Here is a 27,700-nt window from a genome sequence, read left to right as displayed (position 1 = left end):
CATCTACACATCATACAGAAAGAATGTCAGCATTCTGAGTTAATTTTTTAACTCATGAGGTGAGTAACACACTTAGCTCAAACTTATTATCTACTGAAAGCTGTCTCTGTATAATTTACTTCTCTAAAACTGTTCTCTAAAACTGTTGCCAAGGTACCACTACCAATAATTTCGCTTACCTTGCAAACCTTTAATCATTTTACTAGCTGAACTCTCCAAATGTGTCAGACTGGCTTTTTCCATAATACTGCTGGAGCTCATTTCTACAAGGGATTCTGCCATGGAGGACATGGAAGACATGCTTGCAAATTTCTTTTCAGTCATGCTGCTGAAGGAAGTCTCTTCTCTAGAGGCCATTTGGATTGACTGAGACGAGAAACTCTGCTGCATACTTATATCAGCAGCTGTTTTCAACACTACTTGTTTTGATGGTTCTTCAACTAGAGCTGTGGAGCATAACAAATACAGAATGAACAATAAAGGACTGTAACATTAATTCTTATATCATCAGTGACAAAAATAGAAGTGTTATTTTATATTCTATCCATTGTTAAGTTATTGATATCTAGTAGTTTTTTTCCCTCCCTGAACCTCTACCCTGCCGTAGAAATGATACAGTAAATGGTGGATACAGAAATAAAGGCACATGGATATTACAAAATTCACTGCTTAGTGCCAACTCTCCAGAGCTCAAATACACCTCAAATTTTATGATATAAAGGCAATGTCCGCCGTCTTGTTGCAGTCAATTTACACATCAATTGATCATAGTCCAACTTACGAATCAGCTCTTGTGAGGCTGGTAGCTTCACGGAACGTCAACAGCGGGCCAAGGCCAGGGGCGATGGGAGTAGTCAGGCAAAGCAGAATTTAACAAACAGCATTGTATCAACATAGGACAATGTGTACCCACTAACACGCCCTACCATATACTGTACCATGGGATAGGCCCATCAGATATGCCAAAAAAACAACAATTGCCCACAACCCCTCCAACATCTCCCTGAAGAGCAGCTATAAATTTTCATCATATGTTGCGGTGTCATGTACCACCTATAGTAAATCTTATAACCATTTTCTATCAGAGAGGCAGATAGTGGGACTGTAAACAGAGATAATAATAATAGCTTTATTTATATCCCGCTATACCTTGCAGTTCAGAGCTGTTTACATCAAGAATAAACTGCATAGTATGCAGCAAAGATACAGCAACACTTAGCTAGAAGATACAACAATGTAGATAAGAAAAATCAATCAATAAAATTTAAACAAATTTATCAAATAAGAGAGTCTTCAATGATCTTCTAAATGTTTGATATGAAAATGAGTTCAGAAGCAGATCACTCAAGGTTTTATTCCAGATACCTGTCTGAAAGGATAATGTTTTGTCAAGATATCTTTAAAACTGACATCCATTAGGAGTTGGAAATGAAAATAAGATAATTCTACGTGTAAAGCAAATTCTGTCTGAAAGAACAAATTGTTTCCTGAGATACGTGGGTGAAGTGCCAAAAAGTGTTTTATAGCACAAACAAAATCCCAGGAAGACATTAGACCCTCTGATCCCAAATCCTTCTCCACTGCAATTTATAAGGGTCCATGGGATCCTCCCGAAGTAACAGTGCCTGGTATAAACAGGATATCCCACTAGGCCTGCTTACGTAAAAATATTCGTAATTGCATATAAGTAAAAGAATCTTGATCCGAAAGCCCAAATTTCTCCTGTAGATAATCAAAAGATCGAACATTCCCCTCCATCCAAAGTTTGGTCCACCATGCATAATCCTGCCCTCACCCAACCATGCCTAATAGGCTCTTCATGCCCAGGAGTGAAGCCATACAAAATATTAATGGGGTAAAGGCAAAATACAAACTCAGGAAACATTTGTTTGCGTATGGTATACCAGGCACCCAGAATCACTCTTAAGAAATGATTTGTGATTGACAGCCTAGCTCTAGGTTCTGCAATAGGGGCTCAGGGCAACTTCCACAGGGTAATATCTGGGAGGAAAGCCTGTTCTATACAAACCCAAGGTCAGTCCATATCAACTCAGGCTGCAACATGCAAAATAAGCATAGCTTTATAATAAAGAGCAAAGTGGGGCACTCCCATTCCTCCATTTTTTGGGGGTTGATAATAACATAGGTGGGTTTCTGCGCCAAATATAAGCAAAGACCTTCTGAGTTAATGATCAGAAAAATACCTGAGGAATCCTAATAGGAAGGGCCAAAAATAAAGTAATTTAGGCAACGACGTCATTTTAATAGCCGCAATTCTCCCCAACCAACCCAGTGTCAACCCCTCCCATCTATCCAGGTCCTCAATCAGCTGGCGCTCCAATGGCGGAAAGTTATCCTCTGGTTATCTGGGGGTCATATAAACCCCTAAATATTTGATAGATTTATCAGCCCATTGAAAGGGAAACTTAGATCGTAAAGCCTGCAACTGGCCCTCTGCCACATTAACATTTAAGATTTACGATTTTTCCATATTAATCTGAAATCCAGAGACCACCCCATAGCTATTCAAAATGTTCATCAATGCCATCAGGGAAGTCTGCAAATAAGATCTTATGCTGATGATCTTGAACTGAGATTCCCAAGATTCTCTCTTGCTGACGTATCTAGTAGTTTAATGATTTAAATGAAAAGGTACTATTAATGGCAATATTAATGTTTTGGAATCTGTTTTGGTCCTTCCAGTTATGTTTTTAAGATCCTTTCCTACCCTGGTTGGCCTTAACTGGTTCACTTTCCCCTGTACTTGGCCTGAATTAGGAAATGATCACAGGAAATGATTTGATAGTAGATGTCACAAGATTTACCTTTTGATTTTCTCTATCCTTTAAGTATCAGGTCAATATCTCATGGCTAAATAAGTAACACAGAGCTTCCTATATAACTTGTAGGACTTAGGAAAAATGGCTATCAGTTTACTAACAGGTGATTCTCTTTCCTGGCAGCAGAAAGGATTATTTTCATAGGTAAAGATAGGAGTTCTCTATTTGCTTTGTCTGCCTAGGGCTTGGTAGTAGGCAATGCTTAAGGTTTCCCATATAACTCATACACAGATCCTTGATGAAATGAGTCTTTCATGGATACAAATTATTGGGCTTTCAATCTAATTCTGATTTAAGATGTACAGTTCTCCTAACTTAGTTTCAATTTTGTTAGCAGCATTGTTATACTATGCATAAACATATAAAAGTATTCATATACCAATAAATCATAGAATGAAAATATTATAGGATAAAGTATGTGGTAAAAGTCATGCAGTGCCCTTGCAAAATGATGTGAACTTTCTAGTTTATAAACAGTTATATTTTTACATCTTGATAGCATAATCCAAAGACCTTAATTTAATCACACTGTATCTCATTTTATTAGGTTTGTACTATCAATCAAAATAAACCCATAACAAGCATGAAGTTTAAAATTCCAACTTACGTAGAACATTCAAAGATGCTGTAGCAGAGCACTGTCCATGGAAATTCTTTGCTTTAACTGTGTATTTTCCACTGTCCTCCTCTACTGCACTTCGAATTTCAAGCGTATATATATTTTTGGAGCGATGCACACTCACATGTGATGAAATAACAACCTGAAATAGATTGTTTGTCATTTTTTTTATTGTAGATACATAGCAAGAAGGCCCCTGCCTAAGAATTTGCTCTAGTAGTACAGTGGTGATGTTAGTATACACCAACTTTCCCCTGTAGAAAATTGGCAACAACTGTTTTAGCACTGGAACAAAATGAAAAATCTTCCAGCTGCATGCCAGTATGTATACCCAAGGTATATTACAGGAATTCAGCACTTGCTTGGGTAAAATGTATTAACCAGCCAGGTGAGTAGTCTTACCTTGCTGGACAAAATGTCACTTGAAATTTCAGCATGATATTCTTCAAAAATATTTTTTTGAACTTCATGTTTATATTTTCTGTGCTATCAATTTACTTGAGATAGGATGAACACCAATATGTTCATAGGGAGGGTAATTTTAAAGGGAGGGTATGTGAAGCACATTAGAATATATTTGTATGTTGCACCTATTTCATAAAGGCAACATATGCATCTACATAAGAAAATCTTGGCCTATATGGCAGTGTTCCTAAGGATTCTATAAATGGCACCTAGTGGATGATTGACAACTGCACAGAATGATGCCTAGGAATTAGACGCCATTTATATAATCAGGGCCTAGACAGAATGGTAGTTTCAGGTTTATTAAAAATTTGATATGCTGCCTTATCAAATATTAAGGCGGTTTTCCAGAGTATAAAAAAGAAATTATAAAAAATACATTAAAAAAAGATTTCAAAACAACAACAATCAGACGCACTAACAAACAATGACTTATTGATACGAGGGGTAAACTGGGCAGAACTACAATATTTTGATAGAAAATAATGGGGAGAGGGTAAAACAGATGGAAGGGGAAACAGGCAAATTATCTGAAAATACAAGGCTAATGGGAGGGAACAGACTTCCATTACTGTCCTTAAAAGGACTATCATAGGAGTTAGGCACCATTTATAGAATGAGGGCCTAGATTCCTGCATTTATGTGCTTCTAGCATGCATAAATTTAAAGAATACTAGAACTTTGCATGGAAGTGTGTACTTGCCTGCAAACATGTGAGCAGGGCACCTAAGTGCCATTCTATAATGGTGCGCTTAACATGCATAGCACATAAAGGCAAGGGAGCGTATATATAGATGAGGCTCCAACTTACATGCATAACTTACAGAAAACCGTGAATTACATGTGTCCCTGCCACACTTGTGCACTCACAGTTATGCCAAGTCTATGCTGGTGTTACTGTGAGTGTGGAAATGATAGGGGTGTTGATATAGGTTATGCTAGTATTCTAAATGCCATTATAGAATAGGTTCTCATCCGTTATTCTTGCGACATCTAACTGAATATGCCCAGTTGTAGAATTGCCCCCAAAATGCAGTTTTCTAAAATGACCCCCGAGCATCCATTTGAAATTGATAGAACTATCATTGACTATCCATTCTTTTGTTCTAGTACCCACCACAAATAAATAAACAGCTTCAGCTGTACTTTTTTCTCTTCATCTAAATTTGCACAACTATAGTTATCTCTAATAGCTTCGAACATTGGCTTGCCTGAACAGTTACCTTGAGAATTTACATGGCCTCTTCCTTTTGTTATGTTTCCTTTCACTTTCTAAAGTGTGTGTTTTAGGCATATTGTTTGACAGTAGAATACTGGTTAAGTTAAACAATAAACTGTCATCGATTACTTACTGGTTGGTTGTCTTTGAACCACTCAACCTCAGGAGATGGATCACCAGAAATTTCGCAAGTGAAAATAACATTTTGACCTTCATTGCTATTTTGAGACTTTGGTTGAGTAATAAATGCTGGTGCATCAGAACGCTCTTTACCAAGTGTCATATCAAACTGGCATTTAACTAAACCTTTTTCAGTTTTACCCTCACAGGTAAGTACTCCTTCATCTCTATGGCTGACTTTTCTGATGGTTAAAGTGTGTTCGCTTCCAGATACACCATATCTGTAATCTTCTGAATTATTTAGTTCTACACCATTTAGCACCCATTTCACTTGAGATGCATCAGGAATGTTAGCTTTAAGAGTAACAGTCTGATCAGCTGACACATTCAGTTGAGTGGAAGATGCTTTAATTTCTCTATAAGATGTTTTTGCTTCTTGAGACATAACCTCCTGTTTTAAAAACTCCTCCTGGACAACTGTTTTCTCTTCAGAAATTATAGCTGATTTCTTCTGTGCATTAGAGTCCTTAATATCTGTAGAAGAAGATAAAATCAAATATCAGTGTTATATATTTGTGTGTAGGAAAAATTACTTGACATTTTTCTTAATATGTATTAAGCAGTATAGAAAGAAAGAGAATTGGGCACTTCTAGGGGCCTGTTTACTAAGTCACATTAGCTGCTAATGCAGCAGATAGTAAGCTCTAAAAATTAATGCAAGTGCCACATTAGTAGTTAATGTGCCTTAATTTCTGCTCTGACTTCCAAAAGCAAAATGGTCATACAATTAGCCAGAGATCATTACTGCATGTTATCTGTCCTCTCCCACCAGCAGCTGAGGTATACTACATACACTAGTGAACAGAGAGTTATAAATTTAGAGCACAATCTTCAGAAAGAAAATATCATCCTCCGGGGGCAGATTCCTAGCCAATAGCTACAGCAGAAGAGCTACTTTTCCAAGCCCTAAAACTTCTGAACAATGCAGCCTGTGAAATCAGTGCTTCCCTATGTCCAAGGACTAGTGAACTACATAGATAAATTGCTAAAGAAGAGTAACATCAGAACACCATAGCATGCACTGGTGAAGGGCTGGCTAACTCTGCTTCAAACCTCTGAAGTTTACAAAATCTCATGCAGTTGCAGCCATTCTTACAATGGCAAGTCTGGCCTCACTGTAGACTACAAGAGCATATGAGACACCACAAACTCAGTAGCAAGGAAAAATCAGCTGTAGTCCTCCATGTAATACAATTAGATATAAGAACACAAAGATCTGTATATTTATTAAGCTATGTATATGAACCAGTCTTCTGTGATTAGCCCTTAGGAACATCTGTGTTCTGCTCAATGTCTTTTGGTGCTTTGTTTCTGCTTGCCTCTGGGCATTCTGAGAGGAACAGAATTCCCCCTCCCTCCAATGGCTTTCTTAAGGGGAATTAACGATATGATAGCTGTACCTAGATCACAAATCCAGTTTGCAGAGGGCATGAATCCACTATGCTGAGGCAGTAAACTACTGCTTGTTTTTTCCTCTCAGGATAGTAATTCATAATGAAATTTTACTTGTGCGGTTGTGAAGCTACCTGTTATCGCTGTGTTTCAGGCCAGCTGCAATTATTTCATAAATTCCTGAAAACTTTGTTGTTCTCGCAATTTTTAAATAGTTTAACTACAGTCTCAATGAAATGATAATATTATAGTTATTTTTCTTATGCTTTTCTTATGTACTTTAGTTTTTAATTAGTTCTTCCTTCTCCTATGTTTTCTGCTACATACTCTAGTCTTAATTACATGTGAACCGAGTCCAGCTCCACTGGGAGATGACCTGGTATATAAACCAAAGATAAGATTAGATTTCAAGCCCAGTGACTAACAGTTCTCCTTTCTGGAGAGGGCTGATCACAGACTCAGACTCACTCTGTCTGTACAGAATCCTAATCTGTCTCAACCAACAGTAATGATTGATCTGTTTTATCATGTCATCAACTGTTTTAAATAAAGAATGGGATTAAGGATGAGAGTCAGTTCTTGATAAAGAATCTAATCCTAAAATTAAAACACTAGCCAGAGGATTTGTTAACCCAATAGAATTTTGAAACCATTATGAGCAGAATTATCAACAACATCCCCCTGATGATTTTTTGGAGTATTGGGATAAATCAAGTGTAACAATCCTAGATGCTATAGCGCCAAAACATTTTATTAATAAACAAAAAAAGAAAACAAAATTATGGTTCGACTTAGAACTTCAAACACAAAAAAGAGTTTTAAGACATTATGTGCGAAAGTGGCTAAAATCCAAATCAAATGAAGATCGATTAATCTGATGTAAAGAAATAAGGGAGTATGTGAAGGAGTCGAGGATTCTCCCTCACGAGTAATGATATTATGCTAGTGGGCAGTAGAGGGTGCTGGCCAATTAGTGGGTAAACTACAGGGTCCAGAATGCATTGAGCTTTGTAGCTCAGAGCTCAACCCTCATCCATCAGTTGGCACTGAACTACAGGGTCCAAGATGCATTGAGCTTTGTAGCTCAGAGCTCAACCTTAATCCAGTAGGTGGCGCTGAACTGCGTGAACAGGCTACTCTGCTGAGTCATGGGGTGGAACCCAGGCAGGAAGAGCTTCATATGCGCAGTCTGGATTTCATTCTGAGAGGTACCCGTGAGAGGCCCTAGGAGAGGGTCACCTGTGTGAAGGTGAGAGCCTCCATAATGAGACTTCACTGAGCAGCGAAGGCTCAGACGCTGTGGGTTAAGGAGAACCCTGGAGGAAGCTTGGACAGTAAAGGTAAGCCAATGTTTATTTGATTGAGGCTATCTGCTGAAGAGCCTAACACTGCTGTGAAAGGAACAGCTAATATTTGGTGTGGCTGAGGTAAGCCACGCAGGTTTGGAAATTGCTGAGAGCTGATTGAATAAACATTGAATGGGAATTCATGCTGTATATAGACTAAACTAAGAAACTGAACTTAAAATATAGAGCTTTGGTTTTTCTGAGCTTGTGAAGGAACAGACTCAGGTTCTATCCTATATAATAAAATGCTAGCCGCGCATGCGCACTCAGACCTGCGTGATCTGTGATCCGTAGGTCTTTGGTCAGAGTGCGTATTCGACGGCCAGATCGGGAAAGCACAGCCGGCGACTCCCCCCTCCCGCCCTCACTCACCGCCAAAACCACCACCGCCAAAGCCTCCTCCTTCTCGCCGGCTCACCTGCGTTTAAATTGAGAAAAGCACTGCACCGCGCTAACGCTGGCTTTGCCGTCTTCTGTCCACTGCGGCCCGCCCTCTCTGACTACTTCCTGTTTCCGCTAGGGTTGTCCGCAGTGGATAGAAGACGCCGAAGCCAGCGGTAGCGCGGTGCAGCGCTTTTCTCACAATTTAAATGCGGCGGCTGGGAAGGGGGTGGCAGGAAATGCTGCTTCTGTACAGGGAAGTGTGTGTGTGTGGGGGGGGGGAAGTGGTGTTTCTGGACAGGGAAGGCCAGGAAATGCTTCTGTTGCACAGGGAAGGGTGGGAAATGCTGCTTCTGCACAGGGAAGTGTGTGTGTGTGTGTGTGGGGGGTGTGTGAAATTCTGCTTCTGCACAGGGAAGGCCAGGAAATGCTGCTGTTGCACAGGGAAGGGGTGGGAAATGCTGTTATATTCTAGCACCCGTTAGTACATCAATAAAAGTAAAGTGTTCATTATACATTCTATGAGTGTCTAGAAGTGTATAATGTGTGTGAATACAGAAAGGGTTGTTAGAAATCCTGGCCCGGAACAGAGTACAATAAAATGTTAAAAGACAATGTAGACAATTTTATTCAGCAAAAATAGGCTCTACTAAGATAAAAATAAGATAAAAGAACTCTTTTGACTAGTATCAAATATCTATGATGTTTCGGATTTAACAATTGCTTCGCAAGATAAGGCTCCATCATCTCTTGAAATTGCCACCTATTTTGAAAGAAAAATAAAGATTCTTCGTCAGTCCTGCTCTACTATATCAGATATTGAGCTGATTTCTAAAAAATACCTATAGATGTCTGTTTGGTAAACTTGAGTTGGCATTCTTTTGAGGCACCAGATTTGAACCAGTTTAAAAAACTATATGTAAAATATGCTGAATCCTCTTGCCAATTAGATTCTTGCTCTTCAAACATGATGACCTCAAGTTTAACCTTTCAGAGAGATCTCTATAACTGGTTGATGGATATATTGAATAAGGGAGAAATTCCAAAAGAAAAAAACCCATATAATAATTACCGCAATGATTAAAAATTAGAAAAACTCAATTACAGAGGTTAATAACTAGACTTGTTGCCTCTGTACCTCTATTTATGAAGTTATTGGAGGGTATTATTTGCCAGCAATTGATGATTATTTGAATTGTTTTCCTTTTTTACATTCCTTTCATTCAGGTTTTCGCGCTACATATAGTACAGAAACACTAATAATCTCACTTGTCAATTATTTGTATTTACTCTTTAGTAGAGGAACAGAAACATTAATACTGCAGTGTGATCTTAGTAGTGCATTTGACATGGCTGATCATGATGTCTTACTTGATTGTCTTGATGCCATATGTATATGGGGTAAGGTCTTACAATGGTTTCAGGACTTTCTTAAACTTCGTACTTATCAAGTATTTTTCAGTGACATTCTCTTTAGAATTTGGAGGAACCCATGTGGGTTTTATGATGGTCCCCAGTACTTTTTAACATCTATTTGGCATCATTAGGTAATAAATTTGCTTCTTTGAATGTGAACATCTTCAGTTATGCAGACGACATAACAATTGTGGTACCTATCTCAATGGATTTCTCTGCATCCTAAAACATAATCCAAGAGATTATGTTTAACATGAACAACTGGATGAGAGATTATAAATTGAAGTTTAAACCCAGACAAAACTAAGGGCTCCTTTTACAAAGCCGCACTAATGATTTTAACGCATGCACCAGATTAGCGTGTGCTAGCCGGAAATCTACCGCCTGCTCAAAAGGAGGCGGTAGCGGCTAGCGTACGCGGCAATTTAGCACACGCTATTCCGCGCATTAAGGCCCTAGTGCGGCTTTGTAAAAGGAGCCCTAAGTTTTTCTTTGCTTCTCTTTTTAAAAAGGTGGTAGATAGAGAGATAACATTAGGTGGGATTACTTATCCTATCGAATCCGAAATTAAAATCTTGGGAGTACATTTGAATAGAAATCTAAATATGAAAGCATTTACCTCGGTATTGGTGAAAAATGTTTCTTTATTTTGTGGAAACTGTGGACCATTAAATCATATTTTGAACCTATGGCATTTAGATTGCTTGTTCAGTACTTTGGATTACTGCAATTCAGTTCACATTGCCAGATATCGTACAAATGTAATTAGACTACGAAGAATGCAGAATGTCACAGTACATTTGATCTTTGGCTTAAAAAAATCAGATCATATCACATTATAATACAAGGAGCTCCATTGGCTTCCATTTGAGGCCCATGTGATATTTAAATATACTGAGAACATTCTGTTATAAAACCTTACACAGTCAAGCGCCTGAGTACCTGTAGAATTATTTACTTTATTCACATCAAACCATCCACTAAGTAATACTGCTTTATTTGTTTTCCCCCTAGTTTGAGGTTGCGTTTATAAGAAGTTCCAGCAATGCCTATTAGTTTTTTCAGGCAGCTAGCTGGGATAAGGAGTTACGCTCTCTATTTAGAAGGTCTTGTTCTTATACTGAAATATTTTTGTTTGTAAAATTTTTAGAGAATTGAATTGATTGATGTTTACTCTGTAGTTCACTGGGAATGTCCAGTCTTTTCTATTTTTGTGAACCGCATCGATCCATGAGGTTTTGCGTTCTAGAAATGTAATGTTATGTAATAAGCAGTTCTAAATTCAAACTATCATAAATAATGTTTCACATCCTATATGCAAACTCTGCAGAGCCACTTAAAATCTTTTTGTCAACTCCTGGTCAATATCAGCCAGAAAATTTAAAATATTTCAATAAATCCTTCCTTCTCCCAAAGATGTAAAATGCAAGCACATATTTAACTCACTATTCGCCTATCTCAGCACCAAGACCTGGAACAATCTTCCAATAATTATCAAGACAGAACCTAACTTTCTTTTTGAGAAAATATACTCCTTCAATACTTAACAAGTATGTTCTTCCACAGCAACCTACACAGCATTTCACCCTTCCAGAAACCACAAGCGCTCCTTCCCCAAACTCTACATAACATAGGGGTCCTTTTACTAAGGCGCGCTGCTGTTTTAGCGCAAGCTAAATATTAGCGCGCGCTAAACGCTAACAAGTCCAGTATAGTCTATGGACGCATTAGCATTTAGCACGCGCTAATATTTAGCGTGCGCTAAAATGGCTAGCATGCCTTAGTAAAAGGACCCCATAATCACACCAATCTACTTGAATCTAACTCAACTGTATTACATTACATTACATTAGGGATTTCTATTCCGCCATTACCTTGCGGTTCAAGGCGGCTTACAAAAGATTTATAAATAGGGTTACAATGGGATAACAATAGAATTGCTCGAGTGGTAGAGAGTAGATCTTTTGACATTTCTTTGGTAGTTAAGAACAGGGAGGCTTAACAGAAGATTTATAAACTACAATTGTCCTTGCTATGATAGTAAAGGGTAGATCCTTTGTCTATTATTAGTGTTGTTGAGAGAGCGTGAGGTTAGGGCTGTTTCAGGAATTTCTTGAAAAGTATGTATTGTACTTCAAACTGCTGTACTGTAATTCTAATGACGACTAAACATTCCCAATGAATGATTACTACATCTCCTATCTCTGGTAACTACCTCATAGTATACTGCTTACTTTATATTTCATTGTTGTAACGTAAAATCTTGATTTGTAAGTCGCTGTGAACCTAGATAGGCTTAGATCAACCCAGAAATGAAAAATTAGATTAGATTCAGTACATAACACTGAGACATACTCAATATAAAACATTGAATTGAGTTCGGAAGAAACAGTAACATACCTTTGATAGTTAGCCTGCAGCTTGAAGATGTAGATCCTGCAGAATTGGTTGCAGTGCATGTATATAACCCACTGTCTGAAACATCTGTGTCATAAATTTCTAAGTGGACTTTTCCTTTTTCTTCCCATATTTTATATTTTCCCCCTTGTGTGATGTCCTGTAAAAACATGTTAAAATGATTTTTGAACTCCAGTTTATTTCTATTTTATAAAGAATAACAGAGTACATGATTTTAAAAAATGTACCTTTCCATCCTTGGTCCAGGAAACAGATGGCATAGGATCTCCTGTCACTTCAATGGCAAACTTGGCAATTGTGTTGGAGGATACAGTCATATCGTTCAAACCAGCAGTAATCACTGGTTTTAAGGCAGGTTTTGGAATCATTTTTGCAGTTTCATTTTTGTCTGTCAATTGGGAATAAATGTTCTTAAAAGTTGCACCAACAAATTGCAAGGTAGTTCTGGAAGCACCTCCCTCGCTGATAACTTCACATACATATTCACCTTGATCAGCATCTGTGATACTATGGATTTTAAGTTCATGGATACCATCAGCTGTATCATGTAAATGGTAGTGACTGCCTTCCTTCAGTTTTTTGCCATCTTTGTACCATGATATTTCTTGTACATTTAAAAGAGGGCTTTCAACTGTACAAGTCAATTTTACTTTGTCTTCTTGAACTTCTGCTTTCAATGGCTGAATTATCTTAGGAGGAGCAGTAACTAGTAATTCTGCTTTTTCACTTGATGTGCTGACTCCAGTTGCAGACTTAGCTTTTGGGTGAGTGCTATCAGGTTCTGGAGATTTTACTCTTCTAGGTGATTTTGTGTGGTCTGGAGATTTCACATGAGGCTCAGGAGATTTTACTCTTCTAGGTGATTTTGTGTGGTCTGGAGATTTCACATGAGGCTCAGGAGATTTCACTCTGGGTGGTGAAGTAATGGTTTTTTCCACCATCTTTTCCCGTTTAATTGTCAAAGTAAAATGTGCTTCTTGTTTGCCATCAGAGTTCTCTACCAGGACTTTATAGCTTCCTTCATCTGAAGGCTGAACAGAATAAATCTCAAAGGAAGATTTGTATTTTGTTGTTGTAACTTGACAGCGATTAGATGAAACAATAGTGTGACCTACTCTTGACCAAGTCACTGTTGCTGCTGGTTCACCATCAATGTCACAAGCAAATCTTGCAGATTCACCCTCTGAGACAGTAAGAGATTGTGGTTTTGTTAAAAATTTGGCTGGTGTACTGGTCTTAGATTTCCTTGACACAAGTTTTTCTTCCATTGCCTTTGCTTCTGCAGTAACAGCTTTCTTTTCTTCAGTAATATATGAGACAGATTCTCTTGTTTCTGTCACCTTTGATTTGACTTCTTTCATTTCAGAGCTAGCTTCAATTGCAGATGCTTTCTTAAATGAGGTAAAGGCATAATCCTCTGTTTTTATTATGTCAGGTAAAACAACTCTTGGTACACCTTCATCTTTTCGTTGAGATGTACGGGCAGCATACTCTCCTCCTGCAACATCTAACGTTGCATAGTCGGAGGCTTCTCCTTTGTAATTTGTGCACATGGCACGATATGTTCCACTGTCTTCAGGCTGGCAATCAAGAATTTCCAAAGTCAAAACGCCACTCATATTACTGAAGTGAAACTTTCCACTCTCTTGAATTTCAATACCATTATGATACCATTTAACTTCAGCTGTTGGTTTTGACTGAACATTTAGAATAAATCTGGTATTTTGCCCAATAGGCACACGGTGAGATCGCATTCTTAAAGTGACACGTGGAGAGTGATCCAAGCTAAAAGGTTGCTGGCTCAAAACTTCATATTTTCTTTCTGATGTTTTCTGAGTTTTTAGTGCTGCCTTCATTGACTCATATCTGGAAAAGATATCAAATCTGGCAGTCCTCTCAAATCTAGAGAGTGATCTTTCACTAGAAACAGGACTAGGTGAACGTGGACGAGTTCTTTCAGGTGTAGGGGATCTTCTCTCTGTTTCTTGTTCTACAGGAGGTCGTGAATGGGGCCTAATTAACTCAGATACAGGCCGCATTAATTCTATATATGTTGGAGAAAGAGATCGTCTTCTGCCTAACAACCTAGAAACTGGAGGAGATGTTTCACGAACATGTCTTTTTACTACCTCTTCAGCTTCTGTAAATTCTTCAAAATCTGATTTTATTTCAGTTATTTCTCTTTCTCTTCTTGTTCTCACTCTTGTCTTTTCTTCTTCCTCCATATACTCAAGCTGTCTTTTATATTCAGAAAGTCTTTGTGTGGTGGTAAATGGACGAAGCAGTTCTTCATCTTCCCTTTCATCCATTACTCTTTGCCTTTGTTTTGTTGGCCTATATACAGTTCTATCATGACGCTGGCGAAGTTCTGAAAAACTTGTTCCAGATTCAATCTTAGCTGGGATATGATAGCTTCTGTATTTCAATTCTTTTTCCCTCTCATCTTCTCTACTTACAAGAGCTCTAGGTGAAGAGTAACGAAGAGCAGACAGCTCAAAGCGTGGAGGACTTCTGCTTGGAGGAGATGCAGAAAAGCCCAATTCAAGCTCTTCTTCAAGACGCATTCTTTCTTCTTCAACTCTTCTCATAGCCAAGTAATCATCAACTGGGAGGAGCAACCCATCATCTGAAATATCACTAAATGAGCGCCTTCTTGGCCTGTAATAAAGTTCATAATCAGGGGATGGTGTACGACGGCGAGCTGGCCTGACAATTTCAAGATCATCTTGGGATAGTTTTGGTATGCGCCATTTAGGTTTATATTGGTCAGAAATGCGTGGAAGTGGCATTACATAGAACTGTTCCCATCTGGAGAGACGGATACGCTTTGGTCTTTTCTGAACAATTCGTTCAAGTGGTCCTGGCATTTCATATTGATCTCGCAACTTCCTGTACCACTTCATATCTGACATAGGTACATACTGCTTAATATGTTGATCTTCTTCAAGGGAAGTTGCAATATGTATGCGAGGTTCTGGAATTTCATAAGGCATACGAAGCCGCTTTTCTTCTTTTCTCTTTTCCTCCTGAATTTCAAATTCACCCTTTACAGTCTTAGTGCTTACTGCAGGCTTATATAGTATGGCAGCTTCTCGCAGAGCTTCCTGGGCAACTGCTGTCAGTGAAACAGGTTCAACCCGAGCAAGAATTTCTGCCATTCTAAGTGTTTTGTCAATTTGTTTCTGTACATGTACATGGCGCTCTTCTTCAGTTTTGTACTCATGCTTGACATACTTCAAGCGTTCTACTTTCAGATAAGCTTGGCAGCTTGTAGAACCAGCACTGTTTGTAGCTGTAACTCTGTAATATCCTGAATCTTCTGGTAAGGTATCTCTGATGTACAAAGCATAATAATCCAGGCCTTCATGAATGACTTCTACAGTAGGACCAAATGATAGAGGTTTGCCATCTTTTTCCCATTTTAATGTTGGAGATGGTGTGCCAGAGACCCTTATTTCAAACCGAACACTCTGCCCTTCATGACACTCAGCATTGGCAAGGAGTCTTTTGAACATTGGTCTTAATGTATTATCTGCCACAGCTGGATGAGGAGTAACAGTTAGCTTAGCTTTGCAGCTGTCTTCACCATATTTGTTCCTTGCCATAACTGTATATTCAGCGTCATCTTCTAAAGTTAAATTATTAATAATAAGCTGATAGAGACCCTTGTCAGATATAAATGTGTATTTCTTGTCATCATCACCTGGTTTGATCTTCTGACCTGATTTCAGCCATGTTACTCGAGGTTCTGGATGGACTGTTATAGTCACACCAAACCTGATATTTTCACCAACATAAGCAGAACGATTATATAATGGAAGAGTAAATTCTGGGGGTCTTTCTAGAAGTCTCAAAGCATCCACCCTGCGTTTTACTTTCTTTACAGTCCTGCATCTGTAATAGTCATATGTTTCTCTTACACCTTTAACAAACAGTTCAGCATAAGAGCTGTCTTCACCATAATCATTGACCACTTTGCATCTATAAGTACCATCATCTGTTCTATGAATGTCTTTGATGTAGATAGTTGCTACACCTTCATGGAAGCTGATTTCATACTTCTCATTGTGTTCTAGCTGCCGAATACCAAAGTGCCAGGTCACTTGTGTAGATTGATCATAGTTGTCAATTTTACACACATATTTGACATGACCTCCTTCCTCTGCAACAGCATGCATTATCTGTCCAGTAACTGGACCAATTTCAATTGGTGCAACCTTCACTTTTGCTACAGTAACTCCTTTCTGAGATCTAATTGCTCCACCACATGATATTCGAGCTACTGACAAAATAAAATTCCATTCTTTCTTTATTAAGGTCTGATAATAGCGCCTGTGTCTCAATGTTTTAATGACTTTTGTGCTCATACTTTCTATCCTCTGCTTTAGCCATGGGTGTTCAAGGGCTTCAGTAGCAGTCATACGAGCCTTTCTTTCTTTTACTAACAGGCGATCAACAAAATCCATGGCTTCAATGCTTACATCTTTGAATGCTTCATCATCAAAATTATATTCTCCACTGATGATATTGTCAATGACTTGTTGATTTGTTTCAGCCATGAAAGGGTTGAGACCACTTAAAAGTATGTATACTAGGGTACCAAGTGACCACATATCAGTGGCTGTATTAACCATATCATGTTGGTGAACTTCAGGTGCATAGTACTCAGGAGCAGTAAACTGGATTCTAAAGTTATCCCCAGGTTTCAGTTGTCTAGCCTGGCCAAATTCAGTAATTTTAATGACAGAGCTTCTTCTTGTATAGTAAATAATATTTTCTGGTCTAATATCAAAGTGTCCAATGTTGTGAGTATGTAAGAATTCAAGTGCTTCACAGATTTGGCGTGTATAATTTATAATTTCTCTTTCACAGAGCTCAAATACAGATGTATTAATCCTCTCAAAGATGTCAATTCCAGATATAAACTCAAAAATCATAACTAATTCTTCTAGGCTTTCAAAAGATTCCTGAAGATATAAGATATTTCTGTGGCGTGCAATATTAAGGATAGAAATTTCTTTCTTTACCAGAACCTGATCAGCACCTTTTACCTTCACAAACTTGGCTAAATAAGCTTTCTTAGAAACATTTTCAACACAGCGATGAACAATTCCAAATTGTCCACGGCCAAGTTCTTCAGCAATCATGAATTTTTCATGGAGTTCTTTAGTTGATGAGTGTGATGCTTTTACTTTGCTAATTTCTGTGGTTTCACAAACTTCATCATCATAATTCAACATTCTTGTCTTATCTTCTTTTGTAACAATCGGATCTGTAGGGTCAGAAGGCTGGCTCTGCCCAAACTTATTTTCTGCTATTACACGGAACAGGTAGCTTGTCTTACCAAATAGATTAATTACAGTGTATCGTGTCTCACGAGACTGAGCAACACGAATCCATCTTTCTGATGTAGTGGGACATTTCTCAATAATATAATTAATGACTTTGCTTCCACCATCAGTAGCTGGAGGATTCCAAGTTAAGTTGACAGAATCTCTTGAAATATCAGTGACTTTTAGCCCTCTTGGTGAGTCAGGGACATCAGCCACCTCTAGTTCAACTGTCTTTTGATCAATACCAAATCTATTTTTGGCACAAACGACGTAGAATCCTGCATCTTTTCTTTCTACGCCATTAGTGAAAACCAAAGATGTAAAGGATCTTGTAACAATAACTTGATATTGACCATTATTATCAATAAGATCTTGTCCCTTCTGCCATGTGATGACTGGAGTTGGCTTGCCACTGAAAGGAATTTTGATGCTGACCACTTCCCCTCGGAGAGCGTGAACAGCTCCCATTCCTTCAAGATTTTTGGGCAAGTGAATCTTGGCAGGAACTGTATATAAAAATGGAAATAATATTGTTGTTAGTAATATAGTGACAAAATTAACAACCAATTATTTTTAGCATACATAATGCAGAATAAGGAAATAATTACCTTCAACATCCAAAGAGGCAGTAGCAGACACAGCTCCTCCCTGGTTTGTTGCTCTAATTTGATAGACTGTAGCATCATCTTCTGTTACATTTGCAATTACCAACTGGTAATAGCCACCTTTAAATTCTTGTATTTTGAACTTTTCACCATCTGCCAAAATTTCTTTTCCTTGCCGGAACCATTTAACAACTGGTTTAGGATACCCAGCGACCTTGCAAACAAAGGTTGCATTACCCTTATATTTCACATTTAAGTTTCTTAATTCTTCCTTAAATTGTGGTGCACGAATTGTTACATCGGATTTTGGAATAATGGGGTCAGATGGCTCACTCCATTCACTTTCACCACCAAGATTTTCACATTTTACACGGAATTCATATTCAAGACCTTCAATTAGACCATGCACTGAGTACACAGTTTCATGGATTTCTTCAGTTGTAACAGCAATCCATTTATTCTGTTTCTTTTCTCGTTTCTGAAGGTAGTAATTTCTGATCTTTGCACCTCCATCACTGGCAGGTGGTTTCCAGGACACCACACATGAATCCTTTGTAACAGCAGTTACTGTTGGTTGTCCTGGAGTACCTGGTTTATCTGAAATGAAATGAAGTTATTGATGTAAGAAAATAAGCACATATAGTTAAAAATTGTACAGAAGCATGCATTTAGTATAGAACATACCAAATGGACTCTTGATGACAACAAGAGATGAAATTTCCAGTGCTTCACTGATACCATATAAATTCTGAGCAGAAACACGGAAATAATAGCCTGCATTTTCTGTCAAGTTAACAATTCTGCAAGTTGTTCCAGAAATGGCTGAAGAAACCAGTTGCCATTCTTCTCCTTCCTTGGCTTCTCGTTTCTCAACAATATAGTTTGTTATCATAGCACCTCCATCATCTTCTGGTGCCTTCCAGCTGATTACTACAGAGTTCTTCAACAAAGCTTCAACAACAATGGGCCCTGTTGGTTGATCTGGTTTATCTATAAAATAAAATGTGCAATATTTCAGAATTTAAAAAATGATTTTCAAGAATCATAGTGTTGATAAAACTACTGAAAATGTTTAAAAGTTACCTTGTATTTCTACATTTAGAGTGGTGTCCACAGTACCAAAAATGTTGCTTAGCTGCACTTTGTATTTCCCAGCATGTGTTTTATGTTGTACATTCTTAATAACTAGATGTGTGTAATGTTCAGTGTTCTCAATTGTAATATTTTCAGATGTTTTCAGAAGTTTCTTGTCATGGAACCAAGTAATAGCAGGCACTGGACGACCAATGTATACAACATGGAGTCGAAGTGTGGAGCCCACCCCTGCATAATACTTCTCTTTTAGTGGGAAGCCAGAGTGGAATTGGGGAGTAGCCTCTAAGAGCAATTTGCCACTAGTTTCAATTTCTCCAGCATCATTGACAGCTGTACAAGTATAAAGGCCTTCATCTTCCTGTTCTTCTGTTAGTACAGTCAGTGAATGATTGCGACCATCTGAAGACATTTTATATTTCCGACTTTGCATTAGTTCCTTGCCAAAGCGGTACCATTTAATGTCGGGAAGAGGTCGTCCAATAATCTGGCATGCCAGTTTTCCAGCTTCACCCAACTTGGTAGTAACATCCTTCATTTCTTGTCTTAAGCTTGGTGCTTCTCCAGCTATAACAAAATAAGAAAACATTATTCAACTGTTCTGTTTATTATTGGAGTACATCTCCCATTTATAGTACTGTATTACTCCTTGACTATATTGGTTTGACACATTTTGGGCTGGATTCTACAACAGCCACATAACTTAATTGGTTTAATTGGTTTTAAGTGGCATGATAATTGGTTGAGCCATTAAAACCTAATTAAAACCTCATTAAAAAAATAGAAGCTGCTATGCAGCCTCTGGGACCAGTGCTTAGGCCTCTGGTGGCTAGCAGCACATAGTGATACCAAAGCCCGGAAATGGGCATGGTTAGGGGTAGCAATGGATTTCGGCATCACTATATGCCACTGGCCATGATTCAGCAAGGATGCTGGGCATCAGAAATGTAGGTTTGTAAACCCCTGGCCTACATTTCCAGAACCTAGGTTCCTTGGGAGCAGTGATTCTGAGAGTGGCGCCTGTCGGTGATTGACATGCAGCAGGCGCTGCTTACAGAATTGGGGCCTTTTTGTCTTTGGACCAATTATTTATTTATTTTTATAATGAATCTCCATTCTTAGTCTTGTCATCATTATCCCAGTACCACCCCAACCACAGAGTAGCCCCAGTGAAGAGGTAGAAAGTCATGTAGGTCTTCTGGGGACATTTCCAAATAGATTCTTTAGCTTGTAATTCTGATGGCCAGCTACCAGTGCTGCATACTTTTTCTCATCAGTGATTATGGGTTGCTTCTGCATTGCTTCTAGCTCTGCCTGTCTTGAAAAGCAAGCAAACTTGTAGTCTTTGGTGTGACAGCACAGACCACTAACTATTGTGTCAATGTGTTAGCTCTATGGCCCCCTTTTACTAAGGCGATTAACGCGGGCCAGTCAGGTAACAGTACAAAAGCCCTTTAAATCTCTATGAATCCGGTGCCACTTAGTATAAGGGGGCCTATAGTATTTAATCTCTTGGAAAAATTTTTTATTAATTACTATAGTGAAGAAAAGAGCTTTACTTCTACTATTAAATTTCACAATTCATCACAGCGTTACATATAATAGTTTGCCATGTAAAACCTTGGATTGCAAGTAACTTGGTATGCAAGTGTTTTGCAAGACAAGCAAAACATTTTATTGAATTTTAACTTGATAAACAAGCAAGGTCTTGTAATACATCATCACAATTGAGCCGATGGTTCTTCTTTCTCTGACACTGCGGGAATGTAGTGACTGTTCTACATGAGCGAGGTCTTGCAATATTTATTTATTTATTTATTTAGATTTTTATCCCGTCCTCCCAGTAGCTCAGAACGGTCTACAAGTGAACATACACAAATTAAGGGTAATTAGACATATAAGAAGCACAGTATTTTGTATTAAAGTTTTGGGGTTGTGGAATGAATCATCTGAGTTTCCATTGTTTCTTATGGGGATATTCACTTTGATATACGAGTGCTTTGGATTACAAGCATATTTTTGGAACAAATTATGCTCGCAAACCAAGGTTGTACTGTACATTATTCAATTCCTTATATATAATATAGGACACAATAAAAAAACTTACAAGTCAGTTTTGTCTTTACTGTTACAGCAGTTCTACGAGGTCTGCTGAGTCCAGTTTCATTTTCAGCAAAAACTCTGAATTCGTATTCTGTTGCCTCAAATAGACCACCCATTGTAAACTGTCTGTCCTTGAGACGCTCTTTATTGCACTTCTTCCATGCAGTCTCACCAGACTGACGGTATTCAACCCAATATCCAAGGATCTCTTTGCCACCATCACTTTCAGGGCGCTCCCACTGCATAGAAATACTATCCTTGGAGACAGTGGTGATTTCAATTTCTCCAGGCTGGCTTGGTTTATCTACATTTACAAAGAAAAGTTATCAGATGGTTGATAATGATATCTCTTTATATTAGACTAACTAAATATTTTCAAACTAGTTTAGACTATTTACTAAATTAAAGCTTGTTTTCCAAAGAAACTTTGCTAAAGGTAATGTGCAGCAGCATTTTAGAAAGAACATTTACCCCCAATTTTACTAAGGCGTGGTAGAGGTTTCTACCATGGCCTGGGGCGCCAAATGCTCTGACGTTGCTTCAATGCTCATAGAATTCCTATGAGCATCGGAGCAGCGTTGGAGCACTCAGCACCCTGGGCTGTGGTAGAAACCTCCACTGTGGCGTAGTAAAAGATTGCCTTAATTTGGAAAAATAGATGTCCAAGTCGGGACATCTTAAGTTCCACTTGTATTTTAGAAAGGAACTGCTGACATAGAGCCTGTTCAATAATACATGGAGAAAAGGACCGATTACGTTCTGCATAAACATCCATTTTAGAAAAATGGATATTTAAAATATCAATTGGGCAAAACAGGTACATGAATATCTATGTGGGAGCACATGAACATTCATGTTATGAAATAGTAACACAGATAATCATGTGTGGGTAGGGTAAACAGATGTCCGGGATTTACCCAAACATGTCTTCCTTTTTAGAGGACTGTTCAGGTGCCTGGATGGCTTTTCAAAACCTGGCACTTTGTTTGGGTTTTGAACAGCTTCGAGCTTGGGGCCAAGTCTGGAGAGCATCTGTGCATGCGTGGATGCAATGTTGTGATGTCACGGATATGCGCATGCGTGTGACGCCATCGCGTCACACCTGTGCATGCTTGGAGATCCTCCAAACATGGCTCCAAGATCAAGGAGAAGAGGTTGAGGGGCATGGCTGGGGCAGCATGGGGTGTGATGGACGGAACAGAGTGGGGCTGGATGGAACTGGGTAGGCCTGGGGTTGGGGCCATGTGTCCGGATTTTACAGTCATAAAATCTGGTAACCCTATGTGTGGTTGCACAAAAGGGAGAAAGAAAATCCAACGTAGCCTGCAGTAAACAACAGCAAGCAGAAAACAACGAACAGACTGCAGATAATGTACAAAATGCAGGCGTTGTTTATTAATAAATGCAGTAACATATACAACCTTATAGCCAACCAAGGGACCCGACACGGTCCGTGTTTCGGATAACACGCCTTTCTCAGGGGTCCATGGTGGTTAAGGTATAAAACAAACTGCATAAAAGATAACAAACACATACCAATCACGATCAAATGGGGTCGTGATTGGTGTGTGTTTGTTATCTTTTATGCAGTGTGTTTTATACCTTAACCACCATGGACCCCTGAGGAAGGTGTGTTATCTGAAACACGGACCGTGTCGGGTCCCTTGGTTGGCTATAAGGTTGTATATGTTATTGCATTTATTAATAAACAACGCCTGCATCTTGTACATTATCTGCAGTCTGTTCGTTGTTTTCTGCAACCCTATGTGTGGGAACATAAACTTCTATGTGAGCCATTTTAGAGATATGAATTCATTTTTCCTGAAGCTGTTACAGATCTCAATATCCCTTGATAGTTTTCTTTTGGGGGGGCACAAAACCACTGGGGGATTAAGGAGGACACTTCCCTTAATCCCTTCAGCACAGCACTGCTCAATATGAGAACTTATCTGACACCTAGACATCTTGGATAGTAACCTAAATGCCAATATCCATCTTTTTAGACATAGATATCTATTTTTTCTGTCCTACCCAAAACACCTACAGCCCATGTCCCTTATCATATGGATATTCTTCAGTTTGAGATGTCTGTTTCCTGGTTTTAGAAAGTTGAGATTTTGATGTTAATGCAACAGAGTTGTCTAAATGCCAGTTTATAGATGTCTAAAACCCAAAGGATTATGGATGGATTATGCAGCTGACTCATGGCAACATGCACAGTGAGGAGTCCACCCTGTCATGATCATGGCAGAGTACAGGGGTGGTTTGCCATCGCCTTCTCCCATGCAGTGTGCGGCTCCACTGTATTGCTGCTGTCCAACATGGGGCCCCTCAGCCTACAGCTTCTGATGGTAGGGGCAGGCCTACTCAGGGGGGCCAGGCCATGCACCCAAAGAGTGCTTCTAAAATAAGGACTATGATCTAGCATTTCATATTGATACAGGCAGTTACCCAGTGCAAAGTGGTTAATACATAAATAAATCATTTATTTATATTTATCAATAAAAGTAAAATATATATTATTTATTTTACCAAACGGATCTTTGCAGACAGTTGGTTCAGAGGCTGGGCTCGGTTCACTGAGGCCAACATCATTTTGTGCAATGATACGGAACTGGTATTCAGCATCTGGGACAAGTCCTGTCACAGTATACATTGTAGTTGTGATCTGAGTCTTGTTTTGTCTAACCCATTTGTCAGTGGTTGTCTCTTTGCGTTCAATATAATAACCCGTGACACGTGAACCACCATCATCTTTAGGCCTGGACCATGACAAACTGACAGAACTCTTTGTAACATCCATTATTTCTGGTGGATTGGATGAAGGCTCTGGAGGATCTGTAAGAAAAACATATAAATGTTGTCTTTTGAGAATTATGAATATAAAAGCATATCATTTGACAAAAAAAACATAATATACTTTTTATTTAAAATAATAACAATATATACATACTCAGAGGTGTTTTGGGTATAACAGGTTCTTCTGATTTCAGGGGCCTACTAATACCAAACTGGTTTTCACTAGAAACACGGAAATGGTATTCAACATTTTCTTTTAGGCCTCTGACCACCAAGGATGTCCCCTTTACTCTGGAATCAACAGTATACCAAGCAGCTTTAGGTACTTCTCGTCTTTCAACAATGTAGCCAAGTATGTCTGAGCCACCATCATCGGCAGGAATTCTCCAGCTTACTCTTACAGAGCGAGCTTGAATGTCATCATACTCTAATGGCCCTTCTGGTGTATCTGGGCTTCCAATGACTTTAACCTTGATGTACACAGCTTTCTTGCCACACTTGTTTTCAAGCACTAGATCATATGTGCCAGAATCTTCTCTAGTTGCTTCCTTGATCACAAGTTCAGTATGTGTATCAGATGTAGCAACCATTGCTCTATGGCTAACATCACGACCTTCTTTGGTCCATTTGCAAATTGGAATGGGTTTGCCCTTGATTGGTACTGGAATCCTAATAACTCCACCTTGTCTTACAATCAGGCCTTCCAGATACTTTTCATCTAGCTCATAATCAGGATATTCTACAAACAAAAAAAGAAAACATATTGAGGTGTATTTATTTCAGATTTAAAAAATGTATACTTCTGTTGAAATAATGATAGATTGGTGGCACCTTATATACTGCCAGCTTCTGTATATGGCACCACTATCAGTGTCCACCTAAAAAGTGACTGTTGATTGTGTGTCAATCATGTTATGGCACCAGATACAGAATCGTGCCAGAAATGTAGGCCAGTGTTTTCCGAGCCTATATTTCCAGCACCTATCTATGCCATGAATCATGCCTATGTAGGCTTTTTCTGGCACCTAATGCCACTTCAGCATTAGCCATGCCCATAGTAGTGTTAGGCACCAGAAAGCACCTATCTAGGCGTGATTCTGACGCCTTTTATTTAGGTGCTGGTAGGCGCTTGACCATCAAAGTTTGTTGCCATTTCTAACGTCATTTGTCAGTTAACTTAGGTGTTGGTAGGGTGGCTACCCACACCTAAGCTTCAGTGTCAGTTATAGAATTTCCCCTTAACTGATTTAATTAGACATGACCTTTTGAGGACATGAGTTCATGTTATCTAAAGAAGCAGACCCTTGTCCAGAAAATTTTATACCTCAAAAGATTGGTTAACCATAAGGTTCCAAAACTATAGTATATATCTTACCAAGCATTTCTGTTACTTTTACTGTCCCGGGTACATCAGAAGGTTCACCGGGTCCACCAGCATTACATGCTAGTACACGGAATCTATATTCAGCGCCTTGTGGTAGATGTGTAAGAGTGTATTCACAAATCTTGGTTGGAGTAGTATTACATTTAGTCCATTCATACTGATCAACTTTTTGCATTTCAATCAGGTAACCAGTAACTTTAGAACCTCCTTCTTCTTCTGGTGGACTCCAGGCCAGTGAAACAGAAGTTCTTGTAGTATCTGTAACTCTTGGATTCTGAGGCTTGCCTGGAGGAGCTGAAAGAGATATCAGGGTGAAATATTAAATGTATTTTAAAGCTTTTCTCATTTTTTCTAAAATGTTAAAAGTCAGAATAATGAAGGATGATATAATCTGCAATGTAGGATTTTTGCCCTTTGATTCTGTATATAGTTAATTCATGCAATGAAAAAAAATCTGTCCACAGGGAGATGTACCATAAATTGAAAATAAAACATCTTTGCAATTCTACACACCAGACACAAGAATCATAAGTCAGTTTATAATTTAGGGGGTATATAACAGTAGCTAACCAGCTGGTTGCCGCCATCTGAATTAGACATGAATATTCAGTGCCAGCCACTATCCAGGTACCAGCACTGAATATCTGGGTCTTTTGTGGCTGCCGGAAGTTATTTGGGTACAGATAATATTCACTGCTGGTACTTAGATAACTGTCTGGGGAAGTTAGAACTACTCTATATGCATTCTTGTCCAGCTAGTTATCTGGGCATTAGCACCGAATATCATTAGTGCCTAGTTAACTCCTCTAATTCTTCTGTTGCTCCAGGCCCAGACCACTCCAGCATAGTGCTGAGGTGGTCTGTGGTGACATTCCAGTTTAATGACGACTACAGGGCTTGATGGACCATTGGTCTGACCGAGTAAGGCTATTCTTATGTTCTTATGAATATCAGCACAGGAGCTGATCAGCAGGATTGAGTACTGGGTAGAAGCCCTCATACTGAATTAAATCCTACTGAATACTGACCCCCTATGTTTCTACAAATAATTGAAAATAGGTATATTGTCTGAATATTCATTTAAATTACTCAATATTATTTTCTGAGATTTAAATCTCCAAACTTGTATGCACAACTTATAAACTATCAGAGAAACACATCTATAAATACTTTTTTTATGCATTTCAAGTAATTTACCAATTGGATCCATGGCAACAGCAGGTTTAGAAGGACGGCTTGGTTTGCCTTCTCCTCTTGCATTTATTGCTGTGACACGATGCTCATATTCTAGACCTTCAACAAGTCCAGTGGAACGATAACGGGTCATAGTCACTGGTACTTTGTTTACACGAACCCATCTCTCTGCTCTAACTTCTTTACGTTCCACAATGTAACCAGCAATATGTGAACCACCATCATCTCCTGGTGGATGCCAAGTAAGTGTCATGCCATCACGGGAGACATCAAACACTTGTAGAGTGTCTGGAGGACCAGGGATACCTATGACAAATATTGTAAGTGGATTGTTAAAATTGACTATGAAAACAAAAAACACATTTGCATTTGAAAAGCTAATACTGTTGATAGAGAATGATACGGGGACAGGTACCCCATGGGGTGGGGACAAGGACAAACTTTGTCCCCATGTCATTCTCTATGTAAAAATGTAACACATCTTAGACGATTGGCAACTGAATTCGATGGATAAAATAAAAACTGTCAAAGCTGCTTTTGGATTTAAATGAACTACTGTTAAATGACATAATTTGTGTCTTGCCTGCCTTTGATGTGGCAACAAGAGCCTTCCATCATGTGCCCAGCTGCTCAGCATCTTACTGTTACTGCAACAGATTTATCATTGCAGTAACATCATTGCTAGCATCAAGGAACATTTCCAACATTTAATAGACACTTATTTTCCTGTTCATCCGCTACACAGTTTAGGCTCTTTTCTACACCCATGTTTGAAAGACAATCCAATTACCTTCCCAGATGATGTAAAAACATAGGCAATTGATTTTCTGGGAAGTTTGTATCAAAGTCAGATCAAAATGGAAGGCTCTAATTGTGAGGTGTAAACAGTTGTACAGAATGTAGTCCTTTTTTAT

At 38.7% G+C, this 27,700-nt stretch overlaps 1 protein-coding gene across 18 annotated transcripts in view; it reads right to left on the bottom strand.

The window, feature by feature from the left end:
- TTN (titin) overlaps positions 1-27,700 on the bottom strand; it is a 461,697-nt gene that overhangs the window by 1,448 nt on the left and 432,549 nt on the right. For all 18 annotated transcript variants that reach the window (XM_033947057.1, XM_033947058.1, XM_033947060.1 and 15 more), the window contains 13 exons: positions 26,790-27,092; positions 25,584-25,886; positions 24,363-24,947; positions 23,942-24,247; positions 21,414-21,713; positions 19,298-19,873; positions 18,899-19,204; positions 18,218-18,811; positions 12,504-18,115; positions 12,259-12,415; positions 5,277-5,797; positions 3,448-3,601; positions 180-446 (listed from right to left, as the gene is read on the bottom strand). In XM_033947057.1, the coding sequence (XP_033802948.1) occupies positions 180-446; positions 3,448-3,601; positions 5,277-5,797; positions 12,259-12,415; positions 12,504-18,115; positions 18,218-18,811; positions 18,899-19,204; positions 19,298-19,873; positions 21,414-21,713; positions 23,942-24,247; positions 24,363-24,947; positions 25,584-25,886; positions 26,790-27,092 (9,984 nt within the window). The remainder of the gene's footprint in view (positions 1-179; positions 447-3,447; positions 3,602-5,276; positions 5,798-12,258; positions 12,416-12,503; positions 18,116-18,217; positions 18,812-18,898; positions 19,205-19,297; positions 19,874-21,413; positions 21,714-23,941; positions 24,248-24,362; positions 24,948-25,583; positions 25,887-26,789; positions 27,093-27,700) is intronic.

This window comes from Geotrypetes seraphini, chromosome 5 (genome assembly GCF_902459505.1).
Source record: "Geotrypetes seraphini chromosome 5, aGeoSer1.1, whole genome shotgun sequence".
Lineage (NCBI taxonomy): Eukaryota > Metazoa > Chordata > Amphibia > Gymnophiona > Dermophiidae > Geotrypetes > Geotrypetes seraphini.
This window is presented reverse-complemented; position numbering and strand designations above follow the sequence as displayed.